At 38.6% G+C, this 21105-nt stretch overlaps 2 protein-coding genes across 2 annotated transcripts; both read right to left on the reverse strand.

The window, feature by feature from the left end:
- Positions 1-2161: 2161 nt before the first annotated feature.
- Positions 2162-12255, reverse strand: pyroxd1 (pyridine nucleotide-disulphide oxidoreductase domain 1). The gene is made up of 13 exons (XM_051391884.1): positions 11989-12255; positions 11774-11854; positions 11404-11523; positions 10814-10942; positions 5800-5873; positions 5445-5641; positions 5238-5335; positions 4968-5070; positions 4740-4855; positions 4087-4209; positions 3321-3458; positions 3043-3132; positions 2162-2560 (listed from the first exon to the last, which is right to left on the reverse strand). Exons 1-13 carry the CDS (start codon positions 12064-12066, stop codon positions 2402-2404), a joined length of 1506 nt encoding a protein of 501 aa, XP_051247844.1. The 5' UTR covers positions 12067-12255; the 3' UTR covers positions 2162-2401.
- Positions 12256-16162: 3907 nt separating this feature from the next.
- Positions 16163-19063, reverse strand: LOC127358655 (calcitonin gene-related peptide 2). Its single transcript, XM_051391915.1, has 4 exons — positions 18969-19063; positions 17783-17878; positions 16775-16915; positions 16163-16695 (listed from the first exon to the last, which is right to left on the reverse strand). Exons 2-4 carry the CDS (start codon positions 17860-17862, stop codon positions 16521-16523), a joined length of 396 nt encoding a protein of 131 aa, XP_051247875.1. The 5' UTR covers positions 17863-17878; positions 18969-19063; the 3' UTR covers positions 16163-16520.
- Between the last annotated feature and the right edge of the window lie 2042 nt (positions 19064-21105).

The raw sequence follows: 21105 nt of genomic DNA on the forward strand, positions 1-21105 counted from the left end.
GTCTAATGTTGATCGTAGTGAGCCTGTAGCACTATCGACAAGATTATCAATTTCAGAGGGACTAAAGTCGTTATAGGACTGTTAAATTCAGACATGGCATTGAATTAAACACTGAAGGAATCTCCTCCTTAAATTTAGCTACAGCACTGTCAGATAGACATCTGCTGTAGGAGGTTTTGCCTAATGGCTTATAATCTAATAGTATGAATTCAAAAGTTATTAAATAATGGTCAGATAGGAAAGGATTATGTGGGAAGACTATTAAATGTTCAATATCAATGCCATATTATAAAACAAGGTCAAGAGTGTGATTAAAACAATGAGTTGGTTTATTTACACTCTGACAGAAGCCAATTGAGTCTATTAATGATATAAATGCGTTACTAAGGCTGTTAACATCCACATGAATATTAAAATAACCTACAATAATTACTTTATCTGATTTAAGGACTAAACTTGATAAAAACTCTGAGAATTCAGATATAAAATCAGAGTACGGTCCAGGAGCGCGGTACACTATAACAAATAGAACTGGCTGCAGTGTTTTCCAGTTTGGGTGAGAAAGACTAAGAACAAGGCTTTCAAATGAATTATAATTTAGTTTAGGTTTAGGGTCCATTAAAACGCTCGAATCATATATGGCTGCTACTCCACCTCCTCGGCCGGTGCCTCGAGGAATGTGAGTATTAATATGACTCGGGGGGGTGGATTCATTTAGGCTAACATACTCCTCGTGGGACAACCAGGTCTCAGTAAGACAAAGTAAATCAATATCATAATCTGATATTAATTCATTCACTAAAACAGCTTTAGAGGACAGAGACCTGATATTGAACAGCCCACATTTCATTCTCTTATTTTGTGCTACTGAGGAGTTAGTTTTAATTTTTATTAGATTTTTATGTTGAACTCCTCTTGTTTTTATTTCTTTAAACAATTTAGGTGGTCGGGGGACAGACACAGTCTCTATGGGGTTTTGGGTGTTTTTTTTTAGCCCATTTAAATACAAAAATCTAAATTTACTCAATATCAATGATGACACCCTTTGTGTATTTCTATCTTCACCACATGTAATGTCTGTTCTACGCCGGCATCCAATTCATGCCAGATCTGATCAGTTGCTTGGTAACATAGTGTATAAAACATTACATGGGATCTCATTGCATCAATTGTCCTGCCCTTCATTCTAGCAGCCTCCCAAAAGCCATACCCAAAAGAAACCTGAATTTTTATCTTGAGCGATGTTGACTCTCCTTGTAAACAATGCCTTGCTCTCCACCCACACAGGTACACATTTACACTTGGGATAGCTGCCCAGTGCAATCAGTCAGTAATTTCCTACGGGCAGCTCCAACTGAGCTGAATGGAAGGTGTAATTTTGCCCAGGGAGACCTCACAGCAGCTCTTAAGGAAAAATAGTGTTTTTTTTATTCATGAGAAGTTATTTCCACAGTTGTACATTAGGAAAAAGAATTGGAACACGTCCCCATTTCCCCCTCACTACTTGTAGGCTTTTTACAGTTTTTGCTGCCTTACACATTGATATTTACTCATTTGCATAATGGTCAGTAAGTAAAAACACAAGGTTGCCATATCAACCTTCATCAGCCTAACACTCCATGTGGGCATGTTCCTATTGGTGAACCACTGAAAGAAAACCCTAACCTGTAAGACACAAACCTACAGGCAAACCTGCAAGTGGAAATAGGTGATTGTCTTTTTTTAGTCATTTCAATTCTCCTTGTGAAGATAACTCTTTCCACTTTACTTCTAATGTTTCTGTCCTTTCAAATGTGGCTTTTCAGGGGATTTTCAAATAGCAGCATCCCCAAGAGCCACATATCCAACGAACAATAGCCAGCATTGTGCAAGCTTGATGTCTGTTGTTATAACGCCGTCTGAGGCACAGGAGGAGCCGTAGTTGCTGTTTAGGTAGAAATTTGATCAAGTGTCACTAAGATAACATAGCAACAAAAGAATTTTCTTTTCTTTTTTTTACCATGTATTGCTGAACACATTTTATTCTTAGAATAAAACGTGTCATTGTCTCATACCAGCATTGTGTCTTGTTTAAGTTTATGAACTGATGGATTTGTATTCATGCTAAAGTAAATGAAAAAGCTTTTTTAAAACATATCAATCAAGCAAAAATGTTGTGCACTCGGTTTTGAAAATAATTTATTTCAAAGCAAAAATATATTCTTAAATATACAAGTGCATTAATAAGAACCAAGATAATCACTCTTGATTCTCATTGCCAAAAAAATCTGACATATCCATTAGCTTGGATACGATAGAATGTACAATTCCTTAATTTCTTATTTCTTCATTTATGTCATCTACCTTGCATCATTCGTGAGTTTGTGTTGCTCAACATGCTCCTAAATCACCACCCTCATGCTCAATCAAAGTAGTCCTCTATATCAATGTTGGGGTTGAGCAGCTCCTCTTTGTACGGGGTCAAATCCATCTGGTTGAGGATCAGGTTCTCGAAGGTCTCCTCCAGGTCTGTTTCCCCAATCAGCACCGCTCCCACCATCCTACCTCCACTGAGAACGACCTGGAACAGGATTACAGAATGTGTGTGAACATGAAGCTGGACGTGATGATTCCTCCTGCGGTGGATAGAATTATTGTGATGACAGCCAAGGTGAGACATATTTAGATGCCATCCCTTCTTAGCTACAGTTTAAACAAATAATCAGCTAATCCTGTTTTGCTTCTGACTCACTACCAGCTTTAGATCATACACAAAGAAAAACAGTGGTTCCTTCCACAAAACTTTATACAAAAATTCAATTCAATTCACAGAAATACCTTCCAGATGCCATTGGCACTACAAGAATGTGCAACAGCAAACAAACAACTTGAGTTTTTGATACTGCTTACATGCAAACTGTGTGTGTAAAATAAATCCTTTTTTATTTAAGCGTTTTAAAGCTGATAAATGAGCCACACAAAAATTTGACTCCCGCTGTTAAAAAACACTGAATACAACAACACATAAGAATAATAAGACAGTGTTATTCTCTTCAGTATCACCTTGACATACTCCTGGCCTTTGGTACAGCGTACCAGCAGTTCATGGTCGGGCCCCAGCCCTTGCCCATTAAACTTTCCCAGCAGGACCACCTGTGGAATGACCAGCAGACAGGAAGTAGTTATGTTAAATGTACAGTGTGAATGAGCCTGGAGGTAGAGAGAACAGGATGCAGAGTAGCACTCTGAAATGACCTTGAAGGGTCTTGAAAGTAATGGATAACGGTAGATGATTAACACATTGGTTATTATTGTATATAAGTTAACGCGCCTGCACCCACCTTGTAGTTGAAGAATTTGGTAATGTGTGAGAAGAGTTCGAAGCAGAAGTCCAGCTCTATTGGTTCTGATAGGACGTGTGCCGCCATGCAGCGGCCGGCGTACCAACCCATCTGACGGGCCTGCGTCCACAAACGCATCTGTACACAACACACACACACACACACACACAGAAATACAGCACTTTATATGTATGAAATTAACTTTTTAGCTCTCCTGCCAATACCAGAGGAACTGAAACTGCCTGTTTTGTTTGCACTAAATTGACTCATTTCAAGACAGCTGACAGCTGAATTATAGTGGTGCTGATTGCTTTTTACAGGCCAAAATCTGAATATAATATATTGTATATTTTCATGTGTTTCCATAGCCATTTTCAATATTATCCTGCTGTATTGAAGTACTGTGTGTACATTCAAAAACAGACTCATTAACTCATATCCAGGATATCAAGTTCGCTTTTCAACTTTAGTTAAAGCTTTACAGTGCATGTGTTTAATTATTGACCACAGTTTAGTAGCTTTTAATAATTTACACTTGCAGAGCGGTTATATTTTAGTTGAATTTAATCAAATCTAATTGGCTGAACTGTGTGGGCGGTATATGAGAACTGATGATGCGTAAATATCTTTGCTCTTTGCTCTTGTAGGTAGTCGGACGTGGAAGATGACATCCTTTAGTCAGAGGGCACATAATAATCCACTATCCTACTACTGTATGTTGTCCTACGTGTCGTAATTTCTAAAGATGATTAGTCAGTCAGTTTACCTGCTGCCACAGTGGGCTGTGTTCCCAGCATGCAGTGCACACGTCTCCTGCAGCATACACATCAGGCTCTGACGTCATCATGTGGTCATCTACCTGCAGGCCATCATCATCTGCCAGTGCAAACTAAACACATAAAACCAGGGAAATAACTGATCATCATTCAGAACCACTGTATGAATAATAATGTATGTTCACAAAGGGGAGATTAAAATAAAAACTAATATTCAAACTGTGTGCTGTAAAAGTCACATTCATTAAATGAGGTGGTTGAGTGAGAAAAGCTCATCCGTCCTTTAGTGACATCTAGAGGCACTAACACCCAACTGCTGGCAGCTCTGCATGATTTTCTGCATCTGCTTTACAGTACTGTGAACAATAGTGCACACAGCTACACTGGGGTTATTTTTGCAATACAAATCCACATGTATCTGTCTGGCAGGAGGATATTTTAAGAGGTTAACAACAGATTTGCATATATTTTGGACATAAAAGGATGTGGGAGCATGTCTGTTAGGCAACTGACAAAAAGGAAGATAAGATAGATATTGCATAACATCAAACTTTGTGAACAGACACAGTAAGATGCAGACTCACAGCATTGGCCCAATTAAAGGACTTAGGAGCACAAGAGAGCTTATAGCTCCTTTACTTACCTTGTTGCCATGGAGAAATGGTTCAGTGTTTGGCACGACACCGGTGGCACTGACAACAAAATCACAGCCAAATGTCTTGCCATTGGTCAGCTGGATGTGAACTGGCCAGGATCCTCCTGAGAGGACAGAGAAAAGCTTAAGGAATTAAAAGTTTGAGGGGGAAAAAAAGGGGGGAGCTGGGAAAGGATCAGGCAGAGTTCAGATCTGAGCAGTGGATCTATTTCTCACCGTTCTCCGGTCTAAGTGTTTGCTGTGGGGATTTGAGCAGCTCCTCTGAGGTGAAGATCTTTTCCACCTCACACTGGTATTCCAATGAAACTCTGCGGGACACCTGAGCTCACACCAGCAGGAAACAGAGACCCAGGAGAAAGGTATAACATAACAGAAAGTCAAGACACAGAAATTCATTTGCAGAAGGCGATATCCTTCCCCAGCTGACCTCCGTGCTTTAGGATCGGCACAGAGCCTTCAGTAACAAAGTTTCACACACGATCTCACCTGCTCTGCTCCTCGTAGAACTATTCCTTCGTGCCAGTCTGGACCGAGGGCACTGCCCGCCTCTGTGTGACCAGAACCATGCCCCCGTGCGTTCTTATCTGGACATTCATACACATACACACAAGCAATTGTTTGTATTAAAGAAAAACAAGTATGATGATCAGATTCTACTGTAGCGTAGACACTTAAATAAACCATGATGAAGACCTGCTGTGAAGGTCTGGGACCCTCCAGGTGCTGGTTCCTCGGTGGTGTAGCGAGTTCTCTTGCAGGGAGCAGCTCTTTCTGGTTTGTCGGCCTCCAGTGACGGGATGAGAAACTGTGCCGCCCCGGGGTCAAAGAAGGTGTTACCTATGGCCTTGTCCTTCACAGCCCAGATCACCTCACAGCCCTCCACCTCAAACCTATACAGAACATAATGAATGAACAGACTCAATGCTTTTCAGTAGGAAAAACGCATATTTTATTTCGATAAAAATCATGTGTTAAAGGAATAGGAACACAGTAACACCTTTTTAGAATGACATTCTTTGCTTGAGGATCTCAGTTAGAGTTTACTTACACTAATTCCAGGGCAATCCCTCCATTGCCAACAACAACGATTCTCTTTGCTTTGGATAACCGTTTCTGAAACTCCTGAAATACAAACACAAGGAAAGTATTTGAGCACCAACATGTTTTGTTTTTTAACCCCAGACTAAGGAGGTTGTGTTGTCTCTTGTTTTGACTCTTTGTAGACTACGAGGACATATCGAGGCCACTGGTTCTCAAACTATGGATCGTGTACCACTGGTGTACGTGAGCTGTTTCTAGTGTAGGAATCTGTGAAATATTTTTATAAAATGAAATAATAAAAAAGAAAACGCATATAATAATGTAAATACTTTACATTATGAGACTGCTGAAATGTAATTTAAAATAAGTTTTGCATTTCCTTTCATATTTTGTTTCAGTATCAGCCTGCTATCAGCCATGCACGTAGTGTACACATATTCATGATTAGATACGGGCTACAATGTGATGGCAAGAGAGTAGAAGGAGTAGAGGTAAAATGAATGATTCAAAAACACTGCAATCCAAGCAGGAAGTATTAGAAAGAAGTGTGGACCAGGAAAACCCCTTTTCCACTAATTAGCTCTGGTTCTTGAACCGGTTCCATTCAGGATTCAAGAACAGTCAACAATAAATAATCTTCTTATTAGGAATAAACCTGCATGAACATAGTTGTATAGGGTGGGCCTATGCTACTGTATTTTAACATCAGTCATAATGGTGGAACTTTGAGAAACACTGGTCTCAACAATTTCTATTTTAAAAGTATAAAACTGTATGCACTCTGTTACTGCCTTTATTTCTTTAAACAAATGCAAGCTACTGTACTGTGTTCATTTACATCAACCACACACACACACACATATAATTTCCTACATGCAAATGAGTATTTAGACAAGTACTGTATATTCATAGCCCTGTCTAGCCTATATTCTTCTGCTAAATTACTGCTGTATATATATATTTTAATTATTTATTTTTTTACACCATGCCACTACCTCCTGCTGTAACCTGTGCAATATTCTATTGAAATCACATCAGTATAAAATGTATATGTATATAGTGTACATACAACCCTAATTCTATTCTCTCTATTCCCTATTTAATTTTTTTTTCTTTATATCTTGGATTTTTCTATTTTATTTTGCTATTTAATGTGTATTTCTTTTTTCTTATCTGCTATGTTCTGTTATCTGGAGCAGCTGTAACAAGTGAATTTCCTCAGTGTGGGATCAATAAAGTCTATCTTATCTTATTTGATAAAATCTTACTGGGTATTCTGGATGAGTTAGTGCTGCACAATTAACTGTACCTTAGCAACAGCATCACATTCACAGGAATAAAGGGAAGGTTGTAAATTGTAAAATTAATGCAATGGCTCTCTCAGATCATGCAGCAGTAGAGCTTAGTATTGGCATAAATACTGACACTGAGAAAAAAGGTAGATGGCGAATGAATATATCATTATTACAGGATGAATCCTTCAACCGACTGCTGAAGGAAGACCGTATATCTTTTTTTGCTGAAATTAATGCTGGCAGTGCAAGCTCAAAAGCGATGGAATGGGAAGCATCAAAAGTGTACATCAGGGGGAAAATGATAGCACATTCGTCTAAAAAGAAAAAAGAGGATATGAAGAAAATAAAGGAATTGGAATCTGAAATCAGAAATCTGGAAATAGAACTATCAAACAATTTCTCAGATAAATTATATTGAGATATATGTAAGTTTAAGTTTCAACTGCAAGAAATGTATAATAAAAAAGTGGAATATGCTTTATTGAGGCTGGGGACAAATTTCTATGAAGGGGGAGAGAAGACAGGCAAGTTACTTGCCAGGCAACTGAACAACAAAATTCCTACAGTGTAATAGCAGCAATTAAGAAGGGTGATGAGGGCGCCCGGTTAGCTCAGTTGGTAGAGCTGGCGACCCATGTGCCGAGGCTGAGTCCTTGCTGCAGCGGCCCAGAGTTCGAATCTGACCTGCGGCCCTTTGCTGCATGTTATCCCCTCTCTCTGCCCCCCTTTCCTGTCTATCTTCATCTGTCACCATAATAAAGGTAATAAAAGCCCAAAAAAATATATTAAAAAAAAAAAAAAAACAGTACAAAGAACTATATACATACAACATCAATCCCAAACAAGAATTGACATAATTTTTCTCTAATCTGCCTAGATTGGCACCCGATCAAGTGGAATTATTAGATAATTTAATAACAGAGAATGAAATCAGGACTGCGGTTTCAGGTATGAAATCAGGGAAGTCACCGGGCCTCGATGGATTCCCTGTGGAATATTACAAACAGTTTATAGATACCCTGGCACCAATATTGCTAGAGATATACAATAAAGCTTTTACATTAGGAACCCTCCCTCCAACATTTAATGAGGCCTCAATATCAGTGATACCTAAAAAAGATAGAGATACCACTAATCCTGCTAACTACCGACCTCTAAGTCTGATAAACCTGAATTGTAAGATATTAACTAAGATCCTGGCTGCACGCCTGGAGAAGGCCTTGCCGAGTGTTATACACAATGACCAAGTCAGATTCATGAAAAATAGGTCTTCGACGGACAACATGAGAAGATTACTACACCAGTCGTTGCCCTCTCGCTCGATGCTGAGAAGGCATTTGACTGAGTTCAGTGGGAATTTTTGTTTGCAGCCTTATCACATTTGGATTTGGAACAAACTTTATTAAATGGATTAAAACGATATACAAGAATCCTAAGGCAGCGGTGATAACTAACAGTGTAATCTCACCTCCTTTTAACCTCACCAGAGCTGCTGGACAGGGCTGCACTCTGTCACCATTACTGTTTAATATTGTGCTAGAACCATTGGCTATTGCCATCAGAGCAAATGCAGCAATTAGGGGGGTGGAAGGAGGAGGGAAAGAGCACAAATTATTATTATAAACGGATGATATTTTGGTGCTGATAAAAGACCCATTAAATTCGATACCACACCTGATGAACACGATACAATCTTACTCCAAACTATCAAGATACAAAATTAACTGGACAAAGTCGGAAGCTATGCCTATATCTGGACTATGCAATTCAAACTCACTGACAAATTGCGGCTTTAAATGGATATCAAAAGGTATGACATACTTGGGAATCAAACTAAGCAGTCAAGTGGAGGAAATACCTACGTTAAATCTAGAACCATTGCTGCAAAAAATGAAAACTAATTTGGACAAATGGGGGAAACTTAGGCTTACATTATGGGGGAAGTTCAACGTGATAAAAATTGTGGTTGCACCGCAATTTAATTATGTGCTCATGATGCTGCCAATAACTATATCTCCTCAAACCTTTAAACAGTATGATACAATAATTAAAGATTTTTTATGGGACAGGAAAAGACCCAGAATTAAATCCAGTAAAATGTGCTCTCCTAGGGACAAGGGAGGCCTGGGGTTGCCAGACCCTAGATTCTCGGGTTCTCCTTTGAAATGGCAAAACTAACCAAACACTGGAATAAAGATAACCAGCAAGAGTGGGTTAACACTGAAAATAATCTGTCATCTCCTTTCACTCCTATTGATAGATTATCCCAGTCCTCACATAATGTACTGAATCCTATTATGTCTCACTCCAAAGAGATCTGGACTAAAATACATAAAATGCATAAATTATCACAATGTAAACAGGTATATTCTTCTCTGTGGCATAACCCTATGATCAGCATTGGAAAGACATCAGTATACTGGAAGGACTGGTACCTTAATGGACTACGTCATTGTTGCTGATTTATATGAAGAAGGAGTGTTCATGTCATTTTCTGATGTAAAAAGAAAATACAATCTTGAGGGAAAGGAACATTTTTGGAAATATCTGCAGATCAGGGACTGTATTAGCTCCAAGATTCAGTACAAGGATGGAAACCACATCATGGATTATCTCATGTTACCTGCTGAGTGCCACCGAGCCTCTATATTTTATAGAACAACCAACCAACTGCTCAGCGATGACTGTCAGGGCCTGAAAACAATATGGGAGAAAGACCTGGGACGTCTGATGACTGACGAGGAATGGCTGAGAATTATATCTAATAATGGGAAATACATTAGGGAAGCTAAAGGTAAATGTACACAATACAAAATAACACACAGGTATTACTGGACACCACAACGACTCAACAGAGCAGGTACAACAAATAATAACCTGTGTTGGAAATGTCAGAAGGACATCGGTACTCTGTTACACTGCATCTGGGAATGCCCTGTCATTCAACCTTTCTGGAAAACTGTTGTGGACAATTTGAGCAACTGGCTGAGAAGCGCCATACCACTATCTCCCAGATTATGCCTCCTAGGGGACAGAAGCCAAATACACAACATAACAAGTGGAGAATTCGCTATAATCATGGCAGGGATTACAACGGCTGCCAGGACAATACTTAAATTATGGAAAACACCCAAACCCCCTGAACTGAAAGAGTGGGTAAACATTATGATAAAAACAGCTTCATACAAACTGATGCTCAACATGATGAACAATAGAAACAAGAATAAGGCACCAATCTGGGACTTGTTCTGGACTCACGTCACAATGCCTGATGGGCCTGTAGCGTGATTACCTTCCTCTGAGTGGATCCAACATTATAATCTGCTGTGTGGATATTCTACCAAGTTATGAAACTATCAACATGCCCTTTATATACGAGTGGTTTTATTTATTTATACTGTATTTTTATTTTATTTTATTTTTTTTTTATGCCACTGATGATCCATGTAGTATGTATAACAAGACATGTCTCACAATGTAAAATGTTGTACTGTCAAACACCAAAGAGAAAAGAAACAAAAAAGGAATAAAGGGAAGGAACAAAATGGTGCACAAAACAAAACACAGACAAAATATAATTGAAGATGTTCTTTTTTGGGGGGGGGGCGGGGGGACTGATCCTTGCTACTGTAAGAAATAATTAATAGTTCAGTGAATTGGGGCACCCTCATAGCTCACCTGGTAGAGCATCTCAATAACAATACATCCAGAGTGATGGGCTGTTACCTGTGCGCTGTCTGTGTCCCGTATCCCCAGCACATAAGGATTGTCCAGGGTTAGGAGCTTGGGTCTGCCCCCACTGCAGATACACAGCTTCTCATAACCAAAAATACGACCATCTACAGTTTCCAAAGTCTGAGAATAGACAGGAGAAAAGTAAATCGTGATTCATTTTCACATCAAGCTTTGAGTTTTGTTTTATTCTTCTCACTTTGAGAAAGTTACATTCCTTTTCACAAACTGTGTTTGGATTTTGGATATTAAACTGGAATATTTACTATAAGGCTGTACTTAGACAACATGCGGTGATGTCCACAAGGTGGCGATAGAACACAGATAATAATTGCCTTTGTTGAGATGTGTTGCAGGAAATCACTGCCTGAATATGATTCCAATTATAACATTATAATCAGCAAACAATTAATAGTGAATTGAGCATGCATGTGTGGGATGTTAGTTACAGTCACTTACAGTTTTTAGTTATAGTCAAACTTATTAAATCTAGCATACCAAACCAGAAGCAACAGCTATGTGAACGCAGCCCAACATTAAATATTGTATTTATATCATTTATACTCACCAAAACAGCTACTTACATGTGATTGTGTGTGAAGTGATTTGACAGCAGAGTGGATGACAGTCAGGTTGGGAAATTTCTCCTCCAGAACACTGGATGGTTGTTCCTCAACATCAAACTCTTCCAGTGTCTTGGACACCTTGCCAAAGAAAAGTGAATAGATGATTCAATGCAAACTGAGTAGAATGACAAGGGGTTGAGAAATGAATACAAAAAGAGGATACGTCCAATAAAAACAAAATCAGTTTTAACATTTGATGTCCAAAGTACTCGTGTCCATGCATTTACTGTATGGGAGACCAAGTTGGAAACAAACCCTAACAGTCGTTAGTGTGCATAGACAATATGTACAGCATCATCTTCATCATCATCATCATCATCATCCTGACCTGTTTATAGTTGGTCACTGCCTTGATATGGGGTCCTGCTGTGATCAGAGCCACATCAGCTGATGGAATCTGGGATAACAGCTGTCAATGAAGATTAAAGTTCATGTTCAGTAGCTCAATGACATGCATTCACTTACAGTAGTAGAGCCTATGTGCCTAGGATCATACATTTATTCAGTATAGACCTATTTTGTAACTCATCAGTTTATGTTCACCTGCTCAACACATGTCACACCCGCGATGCCACCTCCCACGATCACAATCCTAAATGTTTTCTCTTCTATATCTGCCATATCTTTCCGACAGCGGGATGTAACTTAGTTCAAACAGATCATTTGGTTGGAATGTTCTCTTCCTCTCTCGCCATGGATCGTTGATAAACATTCAAGACGAGTGTCGAAATGCTTGTTGAAATCGTAAGATAGCGAGCTGGCCAAATGTTTCTTTAGCACATGACAACAGAGCACTGAACGGGGTTAACTTCCGTGTTTGCATATAACTACGGCAAGCAGCAGGAAAGGCTTTTAAAAGCGCACGCACTGAGGGACGCGCTTCGCCGACGGAACGAACAAACAAACAAACAAACAAACAGACAGGTGTAATTGACCACCAGAAGCAAGAGGAAACATTTAATATGAAGGAGAGTACACACTGAGCATGAAGCATATACACATACAGGTTAAATATTTCGCCTTTTTGGCTGTTTGTCGTATAAAATAGGCGATACAAACTACAACAACCCTGCAGGTTCAGTTTCTGCTCTCCCTAGGGTGAATGCTTTTGATTACGAGTGTGTGTTAGGTAAGACAAAGGAGTTTGTGTTTGATGTTACTAGCATTCATTCTAGGAGTAAGAGGGACAATATTAAGCTTACAAACACAACACACCAGAATTATTCATATTATTTTTTTTACAACATACTTTAACAGCAATACAACAAAAGCAAGTATCCTCCCCAATTCATTTTCAAAGTACAAAACAATATAAAAAATAGTAAAGCAATAGACCTTTGTCACAGATGGAAAAGCACAGGTGTCACCAGTGATACTAGTTATGGTTGTGTTGCTTTCAGGTCGAACAGAGTCAGGGGTTAGTATTATTATTGTTTTTTAATATCTATATCTTTGGGGCCTTTTTTATTTTTTGCCTTTATTGTTTAGGACATCTCAAAAAGGGCTACATGGGACTTACCCTATTTTATGTCAAAATGGCAGCTGTGAAAAAGGTCTTATGTGTCCTATGTTGGCTAATTGTCACACTGCCATGGCTTACAGGAACACTTAAATACAGAGGAGCCATTAATGAAACTACCTGCGTGTTCTTTTACTATGACCAGTCAAAATGTCCGCTGTGAAAAAGGACAAATAAATCTATGTGAAATCATACGTGTATGGTTTTAAAAAGACAACTGTCAATATGTATGTTGTTTAACTTCCACCCACCCATATAATTTCTCGCTGACCCTGTGCAGGGCCATGGGGTCCCATGATACACAATTATATTAAAGACAAAGTTTTGTTCGTGGGCATAAAACAGAATTTAATGACTTTTCCCCCCCATAAATCTGCAGTGCTAGTTAAATCACAGTCAATTATCCTGCTGTGTACTCACACTACAAGATTAAAAGCCCAATTCTTATTTATTTATTTTAATCCCCAAAGCTAAATTCACCTTTTTATAATAGTCATAATAACAACAACATTCTGTGCGATTGTCATTACAAATTCAAAATATGGGCCAATTTCTGACATATTAGAACCAGAATCACTTTTAATATATACACAGTATCAAGGACATGACATGTTACTCTATAAAAAGAGGTTGTTTAAGTGCATCTATTGATGGGCAGAGCATGTGCAGTATATTAAGTTTGTAGAGTAACATTTGCCAATAAAATGATATGATGTTATTGCTAGCATCAGACAATATTAAGAACTTAATTTAATTTATTTGTTGTCTAGTTATATATGAAAAGACCTGTAAATCAATTTTGCAGTGCAAGCAGTGCTTTGAATTTTGAGGGTAGGGCAGCCATCTTGCTTATATTTAGATCACAACTGTACCTTTAATGTCAGAGATTAATGTGGTCACCGGGTCAGGAATCCGAGCTAACATTCCATCAAAACATCCATCATTAATGCAGTGATAAACAACTCCCCACCAGAAAACAGTTGAAGTACAGTGCCATTTGTGATTTTACATGAACCAATCGACAGATCTTGACACGATCCCCACTCATTGTCAGTGTGTTTGGCAGATAATGGCTGCATTGTTTTATGGATTCATCAGCAAAAGCCGACACTTGTTCTATTTTTGAAAAACCTTTTATGCCGGTGTTAACCATGCATGGGAGTATTGATGTCAGTGTCTGAGTTGATTGGGTCACTGATAATCAAACACAGGTTAATGCTGTGCGTCATACTTCCCCTCTTGATTTTTATTACGTTACCCTGAATAACCCCTGCAAGAAGACAACACATGACTATACAGCACTCTGATCACAATTCTGTCCTATAGAGGAATTTGGATGAAAACCGTTTGTTTATAAAATAAAAAACTGACTGTACTCAATGTATGCAACATCATTTTTTATTTTTCATTGATAAAAAGGGCTCTTGTGGGATGTTTTTGTGGGTGCATTTCACTAGACTGTTGGACCCTTGACCATATTATTGAAACTGTGCTGCTTCTGAAATTAATTAAGCAATTTTAAAGCCAAAAAAAATAACACAAAACACCCATTAAATTCTAAACACACCTCTTATATTAGATACTCACAGTACAATACGTGTAACCAGGAGCTCAACTGAAATTTGTAGGGGGAGACTGACAACATACATTACTGATCACATTATGGGATCACAGTTAATTAACCTGACTATATTTACACCAAAAAACCTGCAGTACATTAGTCACAATACAACTTTACTGTCCACAGAGGTCTTTAACACCTTTACACAATGCAACATTAAGACCTGGGGTGGGTAGAAACTACAAGTAAACCAAATGAGTTAAAAAGTATTTTTTTAGGAACGGACCAATAATCTTCTTTTAATTTTACAATTAATGCACACAGATGTCACAGATGTAACACGTTTACTATTACTTAACTAATTTGTGAAGATCTCTGGCGAGCACACCATAAATGTCGTAAGTGGTAGTATCTTTATCCAAAGCTAAGTTAAAAGGCTTTTGGTTTCAGCTATTTAAGGTACAGACAATCAATCTTTTTGTCTAACTCTCGACAAGAAATCAAATAAGCATATTTCCTATATATTATATATTTATATTCCTTGAAAAGGCTGAAAGATCACATAAGATGGCATGAAAGCTGAGACTGAATTTGGACCATGAACTGACTAAACAGTTGGATTCAGTAAATTGTGGCTGACAAAATGGTAAATGGTAAATGGACTGTACTTATATAGTGCCTTATTACTCTTACAACCACTCAAAGCGCTGTACAATACATGCTACATTCACCCATTCACACACGTTCATACAGTGATGGCAAAGGCCATCCCAAACGGAAACTAATTAATTCATCCACATTCACACACCACTGCACAGCATCAGGAGAAATTTGGGGTTCAGTATCTTGCTTAAAGACACTTTGACATGCAGCATTTCCACTTCCCTCCTGAGCCACAGCCACCTGTTATAGGGAATAAGGCATTCCTCTTGGGTTAACTCCCAGCTCATTAAAGTTTTTTCTCCACTTAAACATAATATTTTCTTGTTCCTTGGATGTTTGATCTTCACTGTACAGAATGATGTCTGTGCAGAGTTTGACACCAGAAGTTTCTGTGTGCTCATTGAAAAGCAGATTTTTCACAAGTCATTTGGAAGTCAGTCCTGGTCCAGGATGCAGCCAATACAGTGTGCTGTAGAAACTTGAAGCCACCAGTGCACATACACTGAGAATGGACGTTACAGTGAAGGAGGAGACATCTTGTGTCGAATGGACGAATTTAAGAGACAAACAAAATATGCATATTCAGAGATTCTGGATTTTTAAATTTAACTAGAAGGAGGAGATGCCTTCTTAAGGAAATTATACTTTTTTGTGGAAAAAACGTATCAGATGGACATTATTGTGTTTAGCTGACTATTTGTTTATATGTCTTAATATATATCTAGAGGGGATGTTTAATCTTCATCTGATCTACTGGATGTCTCCCTACAGAGAAACATGATGAAACCCATTTTGTTTACAAGTTCATTATAGAGTTTATGTGGGACAAGTTGGAGCTGGTTACCAAAACTGTTTTAATGGACATCTCCTATGGGAGTTCTAGCTGATGATATGCTAACAGCTCATATTAGGTCCTGCATGCAGTTGTCATGATGTGCAATAATGTGGCTTAAAAGGCATAAAGATTTAAAAAATATATATATTTTCACAATTTTATTATCAAAACCAACAGATAACATTTATTTCATATGGCTTTACATCTGTTTTCTTTTATTTATTGTTTTATCATTTACTTTGATGTATTTTATATTCATATCATGCCATTGTGGAACAGCATTAACAGAACACACACAAAGCCAGAAAAAAAGACATGGTTTTAAATTAAAGGCACTGTTTCCTAAAGTTTATAAAAGAAACAAGAACACTCTCTTCATGAACATCATCATTACTATCAGTGGCGTCATTATTAATGTCTCACAATCATTGTTACATAAGATGTCTGGTTATATCATCAAAGCACTGGGAGTGCTGGTAGAACTTCCTCAGTTGGTACTACAGAGGCAGGTAGCTGGGAGGCTGCAGTAGGTCCCTCTTGCCGTAGGTGGCAGATCCCACGTTGGTCGGTGCGTAGACTGTACCGATAGTGTTACTGGAGCGGACCAGGAAGTCTGCTAGCCTTTGGGTGACGCAGGTGGCTGTGTTGCACTTTCTCTTCGCTATGTGGTGACTGGGAAGAAAGTACAAAGTTATAAAAAACTTGTAGATAGAATGTTTTTCATGTAATAGAGATTTAATACAGCTGTCACCTGTTCATAGCTGTGAGCCCCCTTTGCGGCCGTGTACCCATGAGGCCGAGGAATGGGTTGGAGATTAGCCCAGGAGCTAACCAGCCGTCACTGTCTGGGAGAGCACTTTCCTGCTCGCTGGATGAGCTGGGACTGAAGTACCTGAATCACAGAGGGAAAAGGGCCAAACCATTTCACACTGATAGCTGAAGATACCCTCTTCAGAACATCCACTAGCCCTGAGAGCAAGAAGAAAAAGTGGCCACTTAGCGCCCCCCGGGTTGCACAATGAGGCACTTTCCCACAGACGAGCACAATTGGCTTCCACCTCCAGAGTTATCAGTGCCCTATTGCTCCTCACGCAGAACATTACAGCCCTTCTTATCACAAAATTTCCATGATATTCAGCTACTTGTATGCTGACCTGCAGTTAAACTCCTAGATTGGTTTCCTGCCTGTTAAGACAATAGTCATTTAAGCTGGTGTCTGATCTAATATGATCAACATTTCACCCAGGCCCGGTACCACGAGGGGTCTTAAGGGGGCTTAGCCCACTCAGTCGTATTTTTTGTCCCTCTGTTTAAGCTTTATATATAGAGAGAAAAATAACAACAATTATGGCTGAGATACATATGACTATTGTGTATCTGTTGTTTCAGAACCACGGACAGCGCTGTTTGTTTTGTGTAGGCGACAGGGAAGTGAAGGGACACTCAACCAGAGAGGGAGAAAGCTGCAAGCTGTAAACAGCTGTTTCTGTGCCTCCCTTGCTGATTTTGACAGAGAATCATTAATGAATTAAAAAAATATTTAGCACACTCCTAATATACATTCATTTGCAAGTGCATTGAAGTGAAACAGTAGCCTTACGTTGTTCTTTTGCCTTCCTGAGGCTATTGCATGTTTAAATAAATGAATTGTGTTGTTATAAACTCTGCACCTAATCTTAGACCACTATTTTTCTTTTTACAAGTCATTGCAAAGACTTACCAAAGAGCTCATTGCTTGTTTGTAATATAATACACTTACCTGTAACTTGGGGCAGTGGTGACGCAGCGCAGCAACACAAGCAGCATGAGGAGAAGCACTGGCACCCTCAGGTGATACATAATGTAGGGTGATTACCTGAAACAGCACAGAAGATTTGTTTTATTTTTTAGAATGAACCTTTATTTAACTACAAAGACCTGGCCAAAAGACAACAGCGCAGCAACTTACCTATGCATGTACATTATCAGGACATAATGTAATTAACAAATACAAACAAGAATAAAATGCTGTAATTAAAATATTGGTATTGATAAAATATTGAGTGTCTAATTCTGGATTTGAAAAGTCATCATTATGAGAACAAAAAGACAAGTATTGTTAATTCCATACAATCTATAATTTAACTATGACAGTAATCCACCAGCCTCCAACAAGGATTAACCAGTTCAACTCCGATAAAATATTTTGCTCTGGTATATATTAAGAGTTACAAATAGGGTTGCAAATAACAGATATTTTTATTATCAATTAATCTGCCATTTATTTTTATGATTAATCGGTTAATATTGTCTATAATATGTAAGAAAATGTAAAGAATCCCCTTCACAATTCTTCAGAAGCCAAGCTGATGTCTTCAAAATGCTTTACCTGACCAATCATCCAAAACCCCAAAGATATTCACTTTATTATCACATAAGACAAAGAAAAGTAGCAATTGAGAAGCTGGAAGCAGACAGTTTTGGCTTGAAAAACGACATAAATCAATTAGCAATCAGCAATTAACAGCTGCTGATCAATTGTCTGTCGAGAGATTGTTTCAGCTCTTTTTTACACTCCATTTAAATCATATATATAGTCTGTATGCACAAGCTGGAGTTATTTATTTATAGCTTCTACACATCATACTTCTATAGTATAACACATTTACATGCTTCTTTACATTAAATAGAAACTGCAACAAGACATATTTGGTATCTTTCATAACCCTCAGGATGTTGAATTTAAAATATACACCAGGTCTGTGTATTCGAACCACACACAATGTGTATTTTAAATATCTAAAAACATAAATGAAAAGTGTGAAAAGAGATTCAGCAAAATATCCTATTCAAACCTACAATAAAACTAACTAAAAAACACTGTCCATCTCCTGTAGCACCCCATAGACAAGACTCAGACACAGGTACAGGAAAAACGACAAACTTAAGAGAGACAGAGTACTTACTTTCTGTTGTGTTTGCCAGTAGCCAGCAGATTCCCAGTCTGTCACTGAAGCAGTCCAGGATTTGTTAGACTGTCACACAAACCGACTCCAACAGTTATAGGCTCATCGCTCAAACCACTTGTGACATCAGCTCTCTCCAAATATAGCCTTGCATTTTCATTTACACAGAATGGGGAGGACGAGGGGGGAGGAGGGGTGTAGGGAAGTCCAAGAGGGTCTTACATATGTCATACGCACTCTCAGCTGTACCTTAATGTACACTCTTAAGCCTGTGCACAGAAAAATGCTAATTTTCACAGAAAACACACACACTCACACACACACATACGCACACACATCTTTGTACGTCACCATCCTCATCATCACCTTCGTCATCGTTCTCATCAGCGCCTGTGATGGGACTGACCCGCCATAAACCCACACCAGGGAGAGGAAAGCTGTCTTCCTATTTACCTTGAGACACGTAATGAAGTTTCAGGTCACCAAACTCTGGCCCTCCTGCCTCCCTCTGGACTTCATCGACGATGAATAATGAATGTGAAGATGAATTATCATCAATAATGAATGGTGTCTCATTATTTTGACGGGACACGTCACAAACAACTGAGAAAGTACTAATTAATGAAGTGATGGTAAAACTTGAGAGTAACACTTTACAAACACGTGACCTGGAACTCTGACTAGTTTATGAAAGGATTAGCAATAACATCTCTTTTGCGATAGTTTGTTTGTTTGTTTGACTTTGTTTGAAATATTTAGTATTTTTCTGTAACTTTAAAGCTGCTATAATCATTATTTTTATATTAACAATGGATCAAGACACTACTTGTAATGTGAAAGGTGTCCCTGGTCGTGACAAATCCACAGAGAATTTATCACCCAACTCTGCAGTTTTCCCTCAGTTCTATGGAGCGTTTTAGGGTCTTTCAGCTCACTGCTTTGTTCTTACTGCCTGCAACTTTACTGTTTTGGTTGACTCTCACTGCTCTCATCATTGTTGTTTTCAGCCACAGGAGGCAGCAGTTTTCACTGAAAAAACGGACTGTACGTTACCTGCTTAGCAGGTTAGCAACTATCCGGTGAACTTTAGCAGATGAAAGAGACAGGTATTTCGCTGAGGAGTTGGTAGAGACCAAAAACAGAGCTAAAAAGAGAGTGAATATAGCAATAGAAATCCAAATAAATGTTAATATTGCTTCGTGTCAGCTGGATGTGTGGATAGGTAGCTGTTTGCTAACAGGTTAGCCAGCGTGATGATGTCATTGTTTGTGTTTACAGCTTGTTTCCACTGCTCCCATGTGGCCAAAAAATCACAGGTTCATGACTACACACCCCCACATCTGTCATCTGACTGATTTAAATGTTACTAATCTCTGACTGGTGCATCAGTTAGGAAATATATGACATTAACGTTTTCCAGCTAAGCCACACCCACCTCTGTTGCACAGGAGCTTATGCATTTTCAGCTGAAACAGGGCTTGGTTTGGATTAAATAGAAAATTAACTGTATTTGAGACATATTGTAGTAGCAGTTATAGCCACCGTAGCTGAGAGAAAAGCGCTCATAAAAATGTAATTATCAAAGAATGCAGGAAAAGAACACATTCAATTTATAATTATTATCATGACCATATTCCTTATGAACGTTTGTCTGTGTCCATGAGATGCCACCACAGACTGCAGGCTGCTGGTAAGTGCTGGTGGTTTTCACCGCAGCTTTGAGCTGAAAGAGAGACATAGTGCAGTCCTAATGGACATGCAACACCCCCAAACCCACCAAGGTCCAGCTAACACCTCCCTGTGTTTCCTGTAAGCTTCCCAAGAAAACCTGCTGTAACTGCAGACAAAGATAGGGTGACAGGAAATGTTCACATTTCTCTACTTTTACATCAGTTATATAGTATGACTTGATTTACTTCCTTGGCACTATTATTTGTTCAAGGCTGATTTCTGCAGATGATTTCCTAATAAACTATTTAATGGTGATAGTCTGAACACAATTGATTAGTTTGGCCATGTACAACAGATTTCTGTCGATGCCTGTTTATGCAATTATATCCCATTTCACTGACAAGCGCTGGTTGTTAAAAAAAATTGCAATAATTGGATTTAATATATAATTAACCTATGAAATATT

The sequence above is a fragment of the Dicentrarchus labrax genome, unplaced genomic scaffold (genome assembly GCF_905237075.1).
Source record: "Dicentrarchus labrax unplaced genomic scaffold, dlabrax2021, whole genome shotgun sequence".
In the NCBI taxonomy this organism is placed as follows: Eukaryota; Metazoa; Chordata; class Actinopteri; family Moronidae; genus Dicentrarchus; species Dicentrarchus labrax.

What these genes read in the sequence shown, in the direction of transcription:
- pyroxd1 (XM_051391884.1), bottom strand. Translation starts at nt 12,066, where the DNA reads ATGGCAGATATAGAAGAGAAAACATTTAGGATTGTGATCGTGGGAGGT. An exon ending in CAGTGACCAACTATAAACAG is followed by an intron (nt 11,524 to 11,773) that starts GTCAGGATGATG and finishes TTCTTTGGCAAG; the next exon opens with GTGTCCAAGACACTGGAAGA. An exon ending in ACAGCCCACTGTGGCAGCAG is followed by an intron (nt 3,459 to 4,086) that starts GTAAACTGACTG and finishes TGTTGTGTACAG; the next exon opens with ATGCGTTTGTGGACGCAGGC.
- LOC127358655 (XM_051391915.1), bottom strand. Translation starts at nt 17,862, where the DNA reads ATGTATCACCTGAGGGTGCCAGTGCTTCTCCTCATGCTGCTTGTGTTG. An exon ending in ACCACTGCCCCAAGTTACAG is followed by an intron (nt 16,916 to 17,782) that starts GTAAGTGTATTA and finishes TCTGTGATTCAG; the next exon opens with GTACTTCAGTCCCAGCTCAT. An exon ending in GGGCTCACAGCTATGAACAG is followed by an intron (nt 16,696 to 16,774) that starts GTGACAGCTGTA and finishes CTTTCTTCCCAG; the next exon opens with TCACCACATAGCGAAGAGAA.